Source organism: Rutidosis leptorrhynchoides, chromosome 4, assembly GCF_046630445.1.
Source record: "Rutidosis leptorrhynchoides isolate AG116_Rl617_1_P2 chromosome 4, CSIRO_AGI_Rlap_v1, whole genome shotgun sequence".
In the NCBI taxonomy this organism is placed as follows: domain Eukaryota; kingdom Viridiplantae; phylum Streptophyta; class Magnoliopsida; order Asterales; family Asteraceae; genus Rutidosis; species Rutidosis leptorrhynchoides.
Window position 1 is genome coordinate 96,602,899 of NC_092336.1, and position 12,663 is coordinate 96,615,561.

At 33.1% G+C, this 12,663-nt stretch overlaps 1 protein-coding gene across 1 annotated transcript; it reads left to right on the top strand.

Moving 5' to 3' along the window:
* Positions 1–8,106: 8,106 nt before the first annotated feature.
* On the top strand, positions 8,107–12,663 carry LOC139839952 (ferritin-3, chloroplastic-like). Its single transcript, XM_071830168.1, has 8 exons — positions 8,107–8,422; positions 8,900–8,983; positions 9,100–9,160; positions 9,264–9,351; positions 11,633–11,694; positions 11,822–11,887; positions 11,973–12,036; positions 12,403–12,663. The coding sequence occupies exons 1-8, from the start codon at positions 8,127–8,129 to the stop codon at positions 12,435–12,437; spliced, it is 756 nt and encodes a 251-aa protein (XP_071686269.1). The 5' UTR covers positions 8,107–8,126; the 3' UTR covers positions 12,438–12,663.

Consider the following 12,663-nt stretch of genomic DNA (forward strand, 5'->3'; position numbering starts at 1 on the left):
AACACGAAAAACACCGTAAAATCGGATTTACGCCGTCGTAGTAACACCGCGGGCTGTTTTGGGTTAGTTAATTAAAAACTATGATAAACTTTGATTTAAAAGTTGTTATTCTGAGAAAATGATTTTTATTATGAACATGAAACTATATCCAAAAATTATGGTTAAACTCAAAGTGGAAGTATGTTTTCTAAAATGGTCATCTAGACGTCGTTCTTTCGACTGAAATGACTACCTTTATAAAAACGACTTGTAACTTATTTTTCCGACTATAAACCTATACTTTTTCTGTTTATATTCATAAAATAGAGTTCAATATGAAACCATAGCAATTTGATTCACTCAAAACGGATTTAAAATGAAGAAGTTATGGGTAAAACAAGATTGGATAATTTTTCTCATTTTAGCTACGTGAAAATTGGTAACAAATCTATTCCAACCATAACTTAATCAACTTGTATTGTATATTATGTAATCTTGAGATACCATAGACACGTATACAATGTTTCGACCTATCATGTCGACACATCTATATATATTTCGGAACAACCATAGACACTCTATATGTGAATGTTGGAGTTAGCTATACAGGGTTGAGGTTGATTCCAAAATATATATAGTTTGAGTTGTGATCAATACTGAGATACGTATACACTGGGTCGTGGATTGATTCAAGATAATATTTATCAATTTATTTCTGTACATCTAACTGTGGACAACTAGTTGTAGGTTACTAACGAGGACAGCTGATTTAATAAACTTAAAACATCAAAATATATTAAAAGTGTTGTAAATATATTTTGAACATACTTTAATATACATGTATATATTGTTATAGGTTCGTGAATCAACAGTGGCCAAGTCTTACTTCTCGACGAAGTAAAAATCTGTGAAAGTGAGTTATAGTCCCACTTTTAAAATCTAATATTTTTGGGATGAGAATACATGCAGGTTTTATAAATGATTTACAAAATAGACACAAGTACGTGAAACTACATTCTATGGTTGAATTATCGAAATCGAATATGCCCCTTTCTATTAAGTCTGGTAATCTAAGAATTAGGGAACAGACACCCTAATTGACGCGAACTCTAAAGATAGATCTATTGGGCCTAACAAACCCCGTCCAAAGTACCGGATGCTTTAGTACTTCGAAATTTATATCATATCCGAAGGGTGTCCCGGAATGATGGGGATATTCTTATATATATGCATCTTGTTAATGTCGGTTACCAGGTGTTCACCATATGAATGATTTTTATCTCTATGTATGGGATGTGTATTGAAATATGAAATCTTGTGGTCTATTGTTACGATTTGATATATATAGGTTAAACCTATAACTCACCAACATTTTTGTTGACGTTTTAAGCATGTTTATTCTCAGGTGATTATTAAGAGCTTCCGCTGTCGCATACTTAAATAAGGACGAGATTTGGAGTCCATGCTTGTATGATATTGTGTAAAAACTGCATTCAAGAAACTTATTTTGTTGTAACATATTTGTATTGTAAACCATTATGTAATGGTCGTGTGTAAACAGGATATTTTAGATTATCATTATTTGATAATCTACGTAAAGCTTTTTAAACCTTTATTGATGAAATAAAGGTTATGGTTTGTTTTAAAATGAATGCAGTCTTTGAAAAACGTCTCATATAGAGGTCAAAACCTCGCAACGAAATCAATTAATATGGAACGTTTTTAATCAATAAGAACGGGACATTTCAGATGATCACTTTACAAGATTGGAAATAAGCTAGCAAACTTGGAAGTATTCTTGATTTTTTTAAAACTAGAACTTATAGAATTTATGAAGAACACTTAGAACTTGAAGATAGAACTTGAGAGAGATCAATTAGATGAAGAAAATTGAAGAATGAAAGTGTTTGTACGTGTTTTTGGTCGTTGGTATATGGATTAGATATAAAGGATGTGTAATTTTGTTTACATGTAAATAAGTCATGAATGATTACTAATATTTTTGTAATTTTATGAGATATTTCATGCTAGTTGCCAAATGATGGTTCCCACATGTGTTAGGTGACTCACATGGGCTGCTAAGAGCTGATCATTGGAGTGTATATACCAATAGTACATACATCTAAAAGCTGTATATTGTATGAGTACGAATACGGGTGCATACGAGTAGAATTGTTGATGAAACTAAACGAGGATGTAATTGTAAGCATTTTTGTTAAGTAGAAGTATTTTGATAAGTGTCTTGAAGTCTTTCAAAAGTGTATGAATACATATTAAAACACTACATGTATATACATTTTAACTGAGTCGTTAAGTCATCGTTAGTCGTTACATGTAAATGTTGTTTTGAAACCTTTAGGTTAACGATCTTGTTAAATATTGTTAACCCATTGTTTAATATATCTAAAGAGATATTAAATTATTACATTATCATGATATTATGATATATTAATATATCTTAGTATGATATATATACAGTTAAATGTTGTTACAACGATAATCGTTACATATATGTCTCGTTTCGAAATCATTAAGTTAGTAGCCTTGTTTTTACATATGTAGTTCATTGTTAATACACTTAATGACATGTTTACTTATCATTTGTCATGATTAAACATAGTGTATCAATATCTTAATATGATTCATATGTATTTAGTAAGACGTTGTTATAACGATAATCGTTATATATATCGTTTCGAGTTTCTTAATTCAATAAACTCAATTTTATGTATATAACTCATTGTTAAAATACCTAATGAGATACTTACTTATCATAATATCATGTTAACTATATATGTAACCATATATATGTCATCATATAGTTTTTACAAGTTTTAACGTTCGTGAATCACCGGTCAACTTGGGTGGTCAATTGTCTATATGAAACCTATTTCAATTAATCACGTCTTAACAAGTTTGATTGCTTAACATGTTGGAAACACTTAATCATGTAATTATCAAATTCAATTAATATAAATAAACATGGAAAAGTTCGGGTCACTACAAGTTCCTCGAGTTTAAAGCGAGTGCGTGAATTAACCAAATGAAATATTTTAAAAACGCTAAATTAAATGATAGATGTTATAATCCAATAACGGGAATATCAAGAACATTAGTTAACAAAAAGTACGAATATATATGACGAAAGATATTATTATATAAAAAACGGGCATTAAAATGAATTAACGAAAAAATGCGGGATGTTACAAATGATATGTTCTTGGTTTACGGTGGTTTAAAAGAAGAGTTAAGTATTAAGTTTTATACTGATTTTAGTTTCCAAACTTATCAAGATGATTCTCGATCCAGTCACGTTGTTTCTTTGTCATGATGGGCAATACAGTTGATTGGAAGAGCTCTAGGCAGAGCACTATTGAACAATCTACAACAAAAGCATAAGACATTATTGACTGAGAAGCTGCTCAGAAAGCTGTCTGGATAAGGAAGTTTGTTGTTATACTCAGAGTAGTACACAACATTTAATCTTCTATAATATGTATTGTGATAGTTCGAGTGTTAATGTACTTTTGAAAGAATCACATGTACATAAAAGTATCTGGCACATTCTTCTAAAGTTTGACTACATTCATTAAGTCATTAAGAGGAATGATATTAGTATTCTTAAAGGTTCATACAAATGATAATGTGGCTGACCCGTTCATGAAGCCCATGATGCACAACAAGCATGATGATCATTCTAGTAATACTGGACTTCGTTATGCTGCTGATCTTTTTCATTTGTAATTTAGTATTTGGATATTTTTGGAACATTAAGCAGTTTTATATTAATGAATTGATATATAGTTGGTATGATCGTTTTCATTTATATCACCGTGTTCTATATTAGCGTATTTAATCCATGAATAATTGTTGATTATTCAAAATCTCCATAATCGGTCATGTTATGGGAATAACATGAATTAAAATTAATGTGAAATTTTGGTTATATTCATTGATGATGAATAGTTAGCTTGTTGAGACCAAAATTCATATGTATTCATTGATGATGAATATTGGAATGACCCAACCATGAGATGTCACTACATGGATCGTAGTCAGTAGTAAATCTTTTAGTGATTATGTCTTTGTGTCCTTAGACTTGAGATGCACGTCCGTCTTGATGAGTGTAGCATTGTACTTTGATATGGTTAAACGCTATCCTGAATAAGGCTGTTATAAAGGCCATTATTGGGTATAATGTAAAGCTCGTGATAGACACGTGTATGCAATATAGGATTTGTTCCTCTAAAATGTTTGGAGTTAGATACTTTATGAGCTCCTCGATAAATGAATAAGATATTTGTGTGGCCGCACCCAGATGTAATTAAGATGATACTTAATTAATTTGGTGATCTAATTCAGTTCTAAAATCGAGAAACAAAATTGTTAAACAAATGAGAATGACCGATGATCCATATCTCAAGTTTATCTAAAGTATCTGAAACAAAAGGACGAATGACATTTAACACTTACCAAAAACAGTTTCGAGAAACTACCCTCACATGAATTTGGGGACAATGACGTGTTGCTAGACGCTTACCATTGTTTGTATAGTTACTTGGTGTTGTGCCATGCACAAGTGGGAGTCTGTAGGATTAATGTGCAAGGAACAACATATAACTATATGACCAACTTCATTTGAGCCTTCGGGGTCACACACATATACACCGAGACGTCAAATAAAATATATATATGATGTATATATATTACTCAAGTAACAAAATAGTAAATCGAAATTAATTCATTTACTATTCATATGAATAGTAAATGAAACGAAATTAATTAATTTACTATTCACATGAAAGCGACATGATAGAAATTATTAATTATAAGTTACATAACATACCCCTAAAGTATTTGAGAAATACGACTTTTTAAAACCAAATCAAACGAAATATGATATTACGTACAAGCTATATAATATAAAAGGGAATCAAATATTTGCAAGATTTTGCAATATTTTATTCTACCGAATTTTGGACTTGTTTTACAAAAGTCGTTTAACTTATTAGATTTCATATATTACATATATGGATATGGAATATTTCTATAAAGGAAGAGATAATAAAAAAAACACACACACACACATTCTTGTTTAGAGTACGAAAACAAGAAAACCCAAAATTCTTTTCTGTTGTTATTGTATCACAAAAACCAAACTAGCTCATGGTTAATTTTTGGTTCATATTGAAACCATATACGGAGGATTAATTATTATTGATTTATTAATATAATTGGATTATATTAATAAGTTACTTGGTTTTGGACTAGCATCCATTGACGGTTGTTTGAAGTGTAGTGTGGACTATCCTAAGAGACGGTTATATTTTTGATCGTAGGTTTCTCTCTGTTCATCAGTTTCTTCAAGAAAGGTATATCGTTAACTCACTTTGTGAATTACATATTTTGACAATTATTAGTGGTGTAAATGGATCATTGAGAAAGATTTATCGTGTGCATGTTTCATTAAATAAGTGAATATTTAATCTTGTAAAATTTTGTTCATAAAATAATAAAAGATTATTATTTTAACTATTCGCTGCGTTAATCTGAATATAAAAGTACACATGGTTTTCCATCAAATGTTTCCATAAGAAATAAGGTGCACAATACCCACAACTCGTTATGATCCATTGTATCTATAAGATTGGCAACGAAAAATGATGATGAAACCCCGGTACCTTCTTTTGAATACGGATTTGAAATATAGCGTTGATCATCCTTGTTGCTATTGCAGACCTTGTAGAACTAACCATCCTCTTCCTTAGGATATTGCGATCTCATTCCCATGTTGAATCTTCTCGCAACATTCATGAAGCTAACTTCAGTTGGTAATCATCTCGTTGGAGTGTCTCATATTTTCAATGCGAACGATGTGGTTCTAATATCCAAGTGGTGCAAGGATTCCTTGAATAACATTGTGGGTATTCTTCGTACTTTTCATCAGTATTTTAGGTCGCAAATTAACATTTCAAAGTCGCATCTTTACGGGTTAGGTGTTATGGATTGTGATGTGAACTCCTTTTTTCGTGACGTAAGATGTTCCAAGGGAGTCTTATTATTTAGTCGGAGATGAAAATTTTAATGTCTTAACCTATAAAATAGTTAATCGAGGAAAAAAAATATTAGGCGTGAGACGGTTAATGGCAAAATGAAAAAAGTGGATCGTGGCTCGTAGGTTCACTTTTTGTTATTTCCTTTTCAGTATCATGTTTAGTTTTCTTAGGCATTAGGTTCTATGTTGGTTGCGATGTAGTCTAGCTTTTGCTTCTATGTTTCAGTTTGTATTGTCGACTTAGGTACGTGGAGGCTCGGTTATAGATTGTTTGTAGCTTCGATTATATCTGTGTACGAGCCTCCTCGTTGCTTTTCGTTATATGATTTGGTTAGAGTTGTTTTCTTTTGGAAAACGTCCAAAATTAGCTCAGATACACTTTTTTCCCAAAATTTTATTACATTTTACATTTTTTACAAAAATTGCCTGAAATTGTTGTCTATTAGAAAAATTCCGTTCGAACTCAAGCTTGGGCGTTCGATCTCAAAAAAACTTATATATGTGTTCTAACGACCAAAAAATACACTGAGTTCGAAAATATTTGTGTTCTAACACCCGTTCAAACTTTGATCGATTATATCTTTTGATTCATAGCTGATATTACTATTTTCATTCATATATTTAGTTGCAATATTAGTCCTTTTCTCGCTTATTTGATGGTGGGACAGGTGATGGTTTCATGTTAAAAAGCTCATTTTTAAATATCATTCGAATGTACAAATCGGGATTTCAAACATTGTATGTTGATTTGAACAAAAACATTGTTCAACCGAGAGGTAAACAGATAGATCTAGAAAAAACACACATTCAAAAAAAAAAAAAAAAAAAAAAAAAAACAACCGTGACTAAATCCGAGTTGCGAATCAAAAGATATGATCGTTCAAAGTTCAAACAGGTGTTAGAACACAAATCTATTCGAACTCAGTGTGCATTTTTGTTGTTAGAACACATTTATGTTCGAACAAAATACAACAATTTTTTGAGTTCGAACGCCCCAAAAATATTGTTCATTTTAATATTTATAAATGTTTCAAAATAAATGTCCACTTTTAAAATTATTAAATATCACTAAACTTACAATTTATCTTCGTATTACTTTTAATCAATTACTCCGTATAACTTAAATAAATTAAGTCAGGCTTATAATGAATATATGAACACAATTATCATATTTATTTTAAATTCAGTAAAAATGTACTGTAAACACTCGTTCTGAGACGTAGAGAATATTTGAGTACTTCCAATGAATACATAAAGGAGATCGTGAAGAGGCTCCACGGTCGCCGCAGACCTCTTCACTTTCATAGGCACCGTTAAGTGATGCCTGAAGTGAAGAGGTATCCGTGAAGTTACTAACCGTGGTTTCATAGTTTTGTGTGGGGCCTAATACTCTTTTAAATTACAAATCGTATATAATAATTTGTTCGTTTTATATCTGCGGATATATTATTCTAACTGGTTAGTGAAAATATAGATTTTTAGTGATGACTAGGGTTGTAAACGAGCCGAGCCGAGCTTGAGCTTAACAGTGTTCGAGTTCGGCTCATTTGACTTTTGAAAAGCTCGAGCTCGGTTCATTTCGAGCCTTTATCATTTAGCTCGAACTCGGCTCGTGTAACTTTTAAAAAGCTCGAGCTCGGCTCGTTTAAAGGCTTTAATGTGTTGAACGACGGTTTTAATGTGTTGTACTGTTAGTTTCGACTATTAGAAAAGAGGATTCTTTAGAGTATATTACGTTGATAATACAAAAGTTTAGTAAAGAAAGTGAACGATACGAACGATCTTTGATTGTAAACTAAATATAGTATCAATCAATCTTAGCCGATAAAAAGAAATATATATCAAATCTTAGGCAACGAATCATTCAATTCCACATTTCCACTCACCAGGAAACAAACAGATATCAATCAATTGATTCATTGAATTCCGTATATGCCACAAGCCTACCACACGCCACTAACCCTCACTTAATCTCATCCCTCCACGTGTCATCCCATCCTACGGTTCAAAATCTGCATTTCAATCTATATATCTAGAAACATCATCTTCCCAATATCACTCACTCTACTTCAGTTCCCCTGTTTCAATAATCATGCTTCTCAGAGTACCTACTACCTTTCCTATACTGACCGGAGCTACCGCCGATGATAATTCCGGTCGGTCGCTGTTCTTATCATCATCATCATCTTCTTTTTCGACACCGTCGTCGGTTATTTGTGCGGCGGTGAAAGGTGGTTCGTCAAATCATAAACCACTTTCTGGGGTTGTGTTTGAACCATTTGAGGAAGTGAAAAAAGAGCTTAATTTAGTTCCTTCTGTTCCTCAACAGTCTCTTGCTAGGCAGAAATATGCTGATGATTCTGAAGCTTCCATCAATGAGCAAATCAAGTAGGTTTTTTATTTTTTGTTATATTAAAGTTTCGTAATTTAATATTTATAAGGTGTGATCAGTTACTGTTAGTTTTTGCTTGGTTTATGAAAGTTTAATTATTAGGGCTAGATAATACTGCATGAACTTTTCACTAGAGCTAAAATGCCCCCCAGGTGTTTGATAAAAGTGTTAACAGAAGTATTGGTAAAAAAATTTGTCCACCGTGGATTTGATAAAATTATCAGCAGAAGTTTAATTGAAACCCTAATTCCATATGCTGGACAAGTGTATCATATAAAATAGTTAAAGAATAAAATGATTTAGTAATTTACATGTTCTATTTGATATTTGTGAAAACAGGGTTTGATAGGATAGGTTATACTGTTGATTATGTTTGGGATATAAAGTTGTATACATGTATTTATTTAATGTATGTATGTATGTATATGTATACATACTATACATATCTGATGATTTGTTGTGTCTCTTTTTAGTGTGGAGTACAATGTTTCGTATGTGTACCATGCTATGTATGCCTACTTTGATAGGGATAATGTTGCTCTCAAGGGCTTAGCAAAGTAAGTTACTACTTCTATCATATATAATTAGCATATAGCTATATAAATATTATAGTTATAGTTCTTATAATAAAATAAAAAGTGGTAAAATTCTACATTTTTCATTTACGATGTAGATTCTTTAAGGAGTCTAGTGAAGAAGAAAGGGAACATGCTGAGAAATTCATGGAGTATCAGGTTTTTATCATTTATATGTCTATATTTGTAAATAGCTGGTGATATTATCTTCGGCTCATCGTTATCGATCGATTTGATGAATTTATCCAAATTCTGTTTTCAGAACAAACGAGGTGGAAAGGTGAAGTTGCAATCTATTATAATGCCATTATCTGAGTTTAATGATGAAGAGAAAGGAGATGCATTGTATGGTAAGTTCTAATTTATTTTATTTTTTTTTATTTTTTTTTTTTTTTTTCAGTTAAAAACGGTTAAACTTTTATAGAAACAAAGAGGATCATAAAAAATGAATCCTCCTTCAAACATACAATCATGAAACCCGAGCAAACCTAAACAAACAAACACTAAGCTCGCACAACCAATAACTAAGACGAAGCACAAAACACAAGACTAAAAAAAACAAATAGATGACAACCAAACTAGCCGATATTCGGGAGATTAAGAATCATCTAAACAAACAAAAGGAAACGAACACAAAGCTTAAGCGTCTTTGATGAAGTCACCGAACACCTCTAACTCTTCTTCATAGGAGATTTTCTTTTTAGGTTCCTTTCTCGGCTTCTTAACATGTGCCGACTCGGAAGACGGTAAATTAGAAGTACCCTCGAAACCCTTTTGTACGCCTACCATATTATCCATAAGACCATAACAACACTGAAGGCCGCAATAGCTTCTTTCTCATTAAAACCCCTCTCAACCGAACCCGTCGAAACAAAGAAAGGAAGGTTAGCGTCGATTGATTGGAGACGAGTTTTAATGCCGTTGGACTTGTCAAACTTGGACGTAACGGACACAACAATATTTTGAACATTGCTCGGACCATCAATCGGTCCATCAGAAACACTTGGCCCAGAATTGGATGGGCCCGAGATCACACCAGAACCCAAAAAAAAAAAAAAACATTCTCCTCGACCAAATTGGCTCTGTAATCGTTAGGATCATCGTGTAAACCACCACCAACATTCGACACCAATCCAGAATCTAAATCACCGGATTCAACTTCAAGCACATCAACGGAATCGAAAGACGGAATATTGGACACAACCTTAACCCGATTAACCAAACCCGAATCCGATTCTAACCCATCCGGAGTAGGAATCCGAACACTACCCACAATCAAATCCCTAGTCGCTGATGAGTTCGAACCTGAGACAAATTCGTTCGCAATAACAACATTATCAGAGGAATTACGTGCAAGACAAAGAAATCGAACACTATTTTCCTCGCAAAACTTCCAAGACTTCAAACACTTTATCTCGCATGATTTACCGACACAAGGAAACTCTAAAACACCTTCAACGGATTCAACACTGTTAGCATCAGGCGATACTTTTTTAAACATATTAGAAACGACATGGAATGACGGCTCGGATTCCACATTAATACCCGGCACTTCGCCAACAATAACTCGAGGACTACCATTCAAGGGTAAAACATCCCCTTTGCAAACTGCACGATTAGAGTAAATCAAATTCACCGAAGGAAATTCATTAGTGAAGATTCGATCACATGCATTCGAAGGAATTTCATTCACCCGAATGAAAAACGATTCAAGTCCCAAGTTGTTTTTAACTTCCTTAATTGTATCCACAAACAACGAAGGGCTATCTGACTCGATGAAAACAAAAGCTTCACCAATTTGTTTTAAATCAGACGAAGACTGGCAATATGTAAAACATTTCCAAAACCCGCTGCGATTTCCTTAATATTCTCCTCCGAATAAAAGTTGGCAAGGATACCGGAAATGCTAATCCAGGTAAATTGAAAAAAAAAACGTTCGACACGGGAAGAGAACGGGCCAATGTACAACAACTCATCCTTCTTAGGATGATCGGCACATAATCGATCCAGACTACGTTCATCCGCACACAAGACCACGAAACCGTAACAACCCCATTTAAAAACTCGACTTGCTAGAACACCCCTTCGTGTTAAACAGTTCGACAATTTTTGGTTCGAAAAAGGTTTGTGATCAACCAACAGAGCACAAAAACGCAACTTGTGCAGGATATCAAAATTAACATTCAAGTTCACCCTTAAGACATTAGATCTAGACCGATTCAAAAAATAATTAGACCCGATCGATTTGCTACGAGAAGCCTTACCCACATAAATCTTCTTACCGAACAAAGTAGTACCATTCATCTTGCAAATGGCTCCATCTGCATCAGGGCCTGATTCAAACCTCACGAACGCGTACCTTAGATCGACCCAAGATTTGACTTCTTTGATAAAGCCGCAAGCTCCAAATGCCTCTTGAAAAGTCAAAACCGAGTGGTAATCTTCCAACAAAGATAACTCCGTAATTATCATCACCGTACTGAGACGGAAGAGGTGGTTGGGGCTGGCTGGCCAGAAGCCGGCGGGACACCGGAGTCACTATAATTGGACCATTTTAGTAGAACTTATTTTACTGCTTTATGTTATGTTTATAAGGTTCTTATTTCTATTTATTATTTCTTTTAATCCTAGCCATGGAGCTTGCATTGTCACTGGAGAAGTTGACTAATTCGAAGCTTTTAAACCTTCATGAGGTGCAACATACTTAATTGCCTTTGATGTTCATATAGTAGTAAACAAGTGTTAATTGCAATGAGTTTTGTATCAACTATAATCTCAAGTGGATTCAAGTTTCTAAAATTTAAGTATTGGATGAAACAGGTAGCTAACAGGAACAATGATGTGCAACTAGCTGATTTTGTAGAAAGTGAGTTTCTTGGTGAACAGGTGAATATCTATTTTTACTGCAAAGTTTTACGATTAGTTTTACAGTGATCGATGACTTCTAACTATATATTTACTGTAATAAAAGGTTGAAGCTATCAAGAAGATATCCGAGTATGTTGCTCAACTACGAAGAGTCGGCAAGGGGCATGGTAAAATTAGAATAATTAATTTGCTAATTATCATTTATCTTTGATGATTTTGATGCTTTGTCATCCGTTATGGTTGCTAAGAATTAGAAATAACAAAATGAGCGCTCATCAGGGGTTTGGTAATGGGGGACATGTTTGACCCATTTGACTTCCTTTCTTTTACTTTGTTTTTTAATTTTAATGTACCTGCTAGATAAAAATAACCAGGATCGACCCAATAATTAGTAAATGGATCAACATTGCCACCATTGCTAAAAGACACTAACTGCATATAATCATATTCAAGTTTCAAATGTTTGATGTTGTCACCTTTTTGGGATACCAGTGCTCATACTTACTAAGTAGCAAACTTGTTTATATTTTCAGGTGTTTGGCACTTTAACCAGATGCTATTGAATTAAGATGCTGCAGCCTGATGAATTGTCTTAATGTATCCTTGTTCTTTCTAGAGGATGTAATCTACTTGTAGGTTAGAGATTGTGGAAATTTTTAGATAAGGGTAACTTTGTGTGGCTGGTTATGAAATTAGTCATCTAAACCTATAATGGTATGAAAAATATGTTTGTTTTAAACTTCGAATATGTTTTTCTCTTTCGTATGAAAAATATGTTTGTTTTAAACTTCGAA

Excerpts from the sequence above, each read along its gene's own strand:
- LOC139839952 (XM_071830168.1), top strand. The coding sequence starts at position 8,127 with ATGCTTCTCAGAGTACCTACTACCTTTCCTATACTGACCGGAGCTACC. Across the intron at positions 8,984-9,099 it reads GCTCTCAAGGGCTTAGCAAA|ATTCTTTAAGGAGTCTAGTG; the intron begins GTAAGTTACTAC and ends TTTACGATGTAG. Across the intron at positions 11,888-11,972 it reads GTGAGTTTCTTGGTGAACAG|GTTGAAGCTATCAAGAAGAT; the intron begins GTGAATATCTAT and ends CTGTAATAAAAG.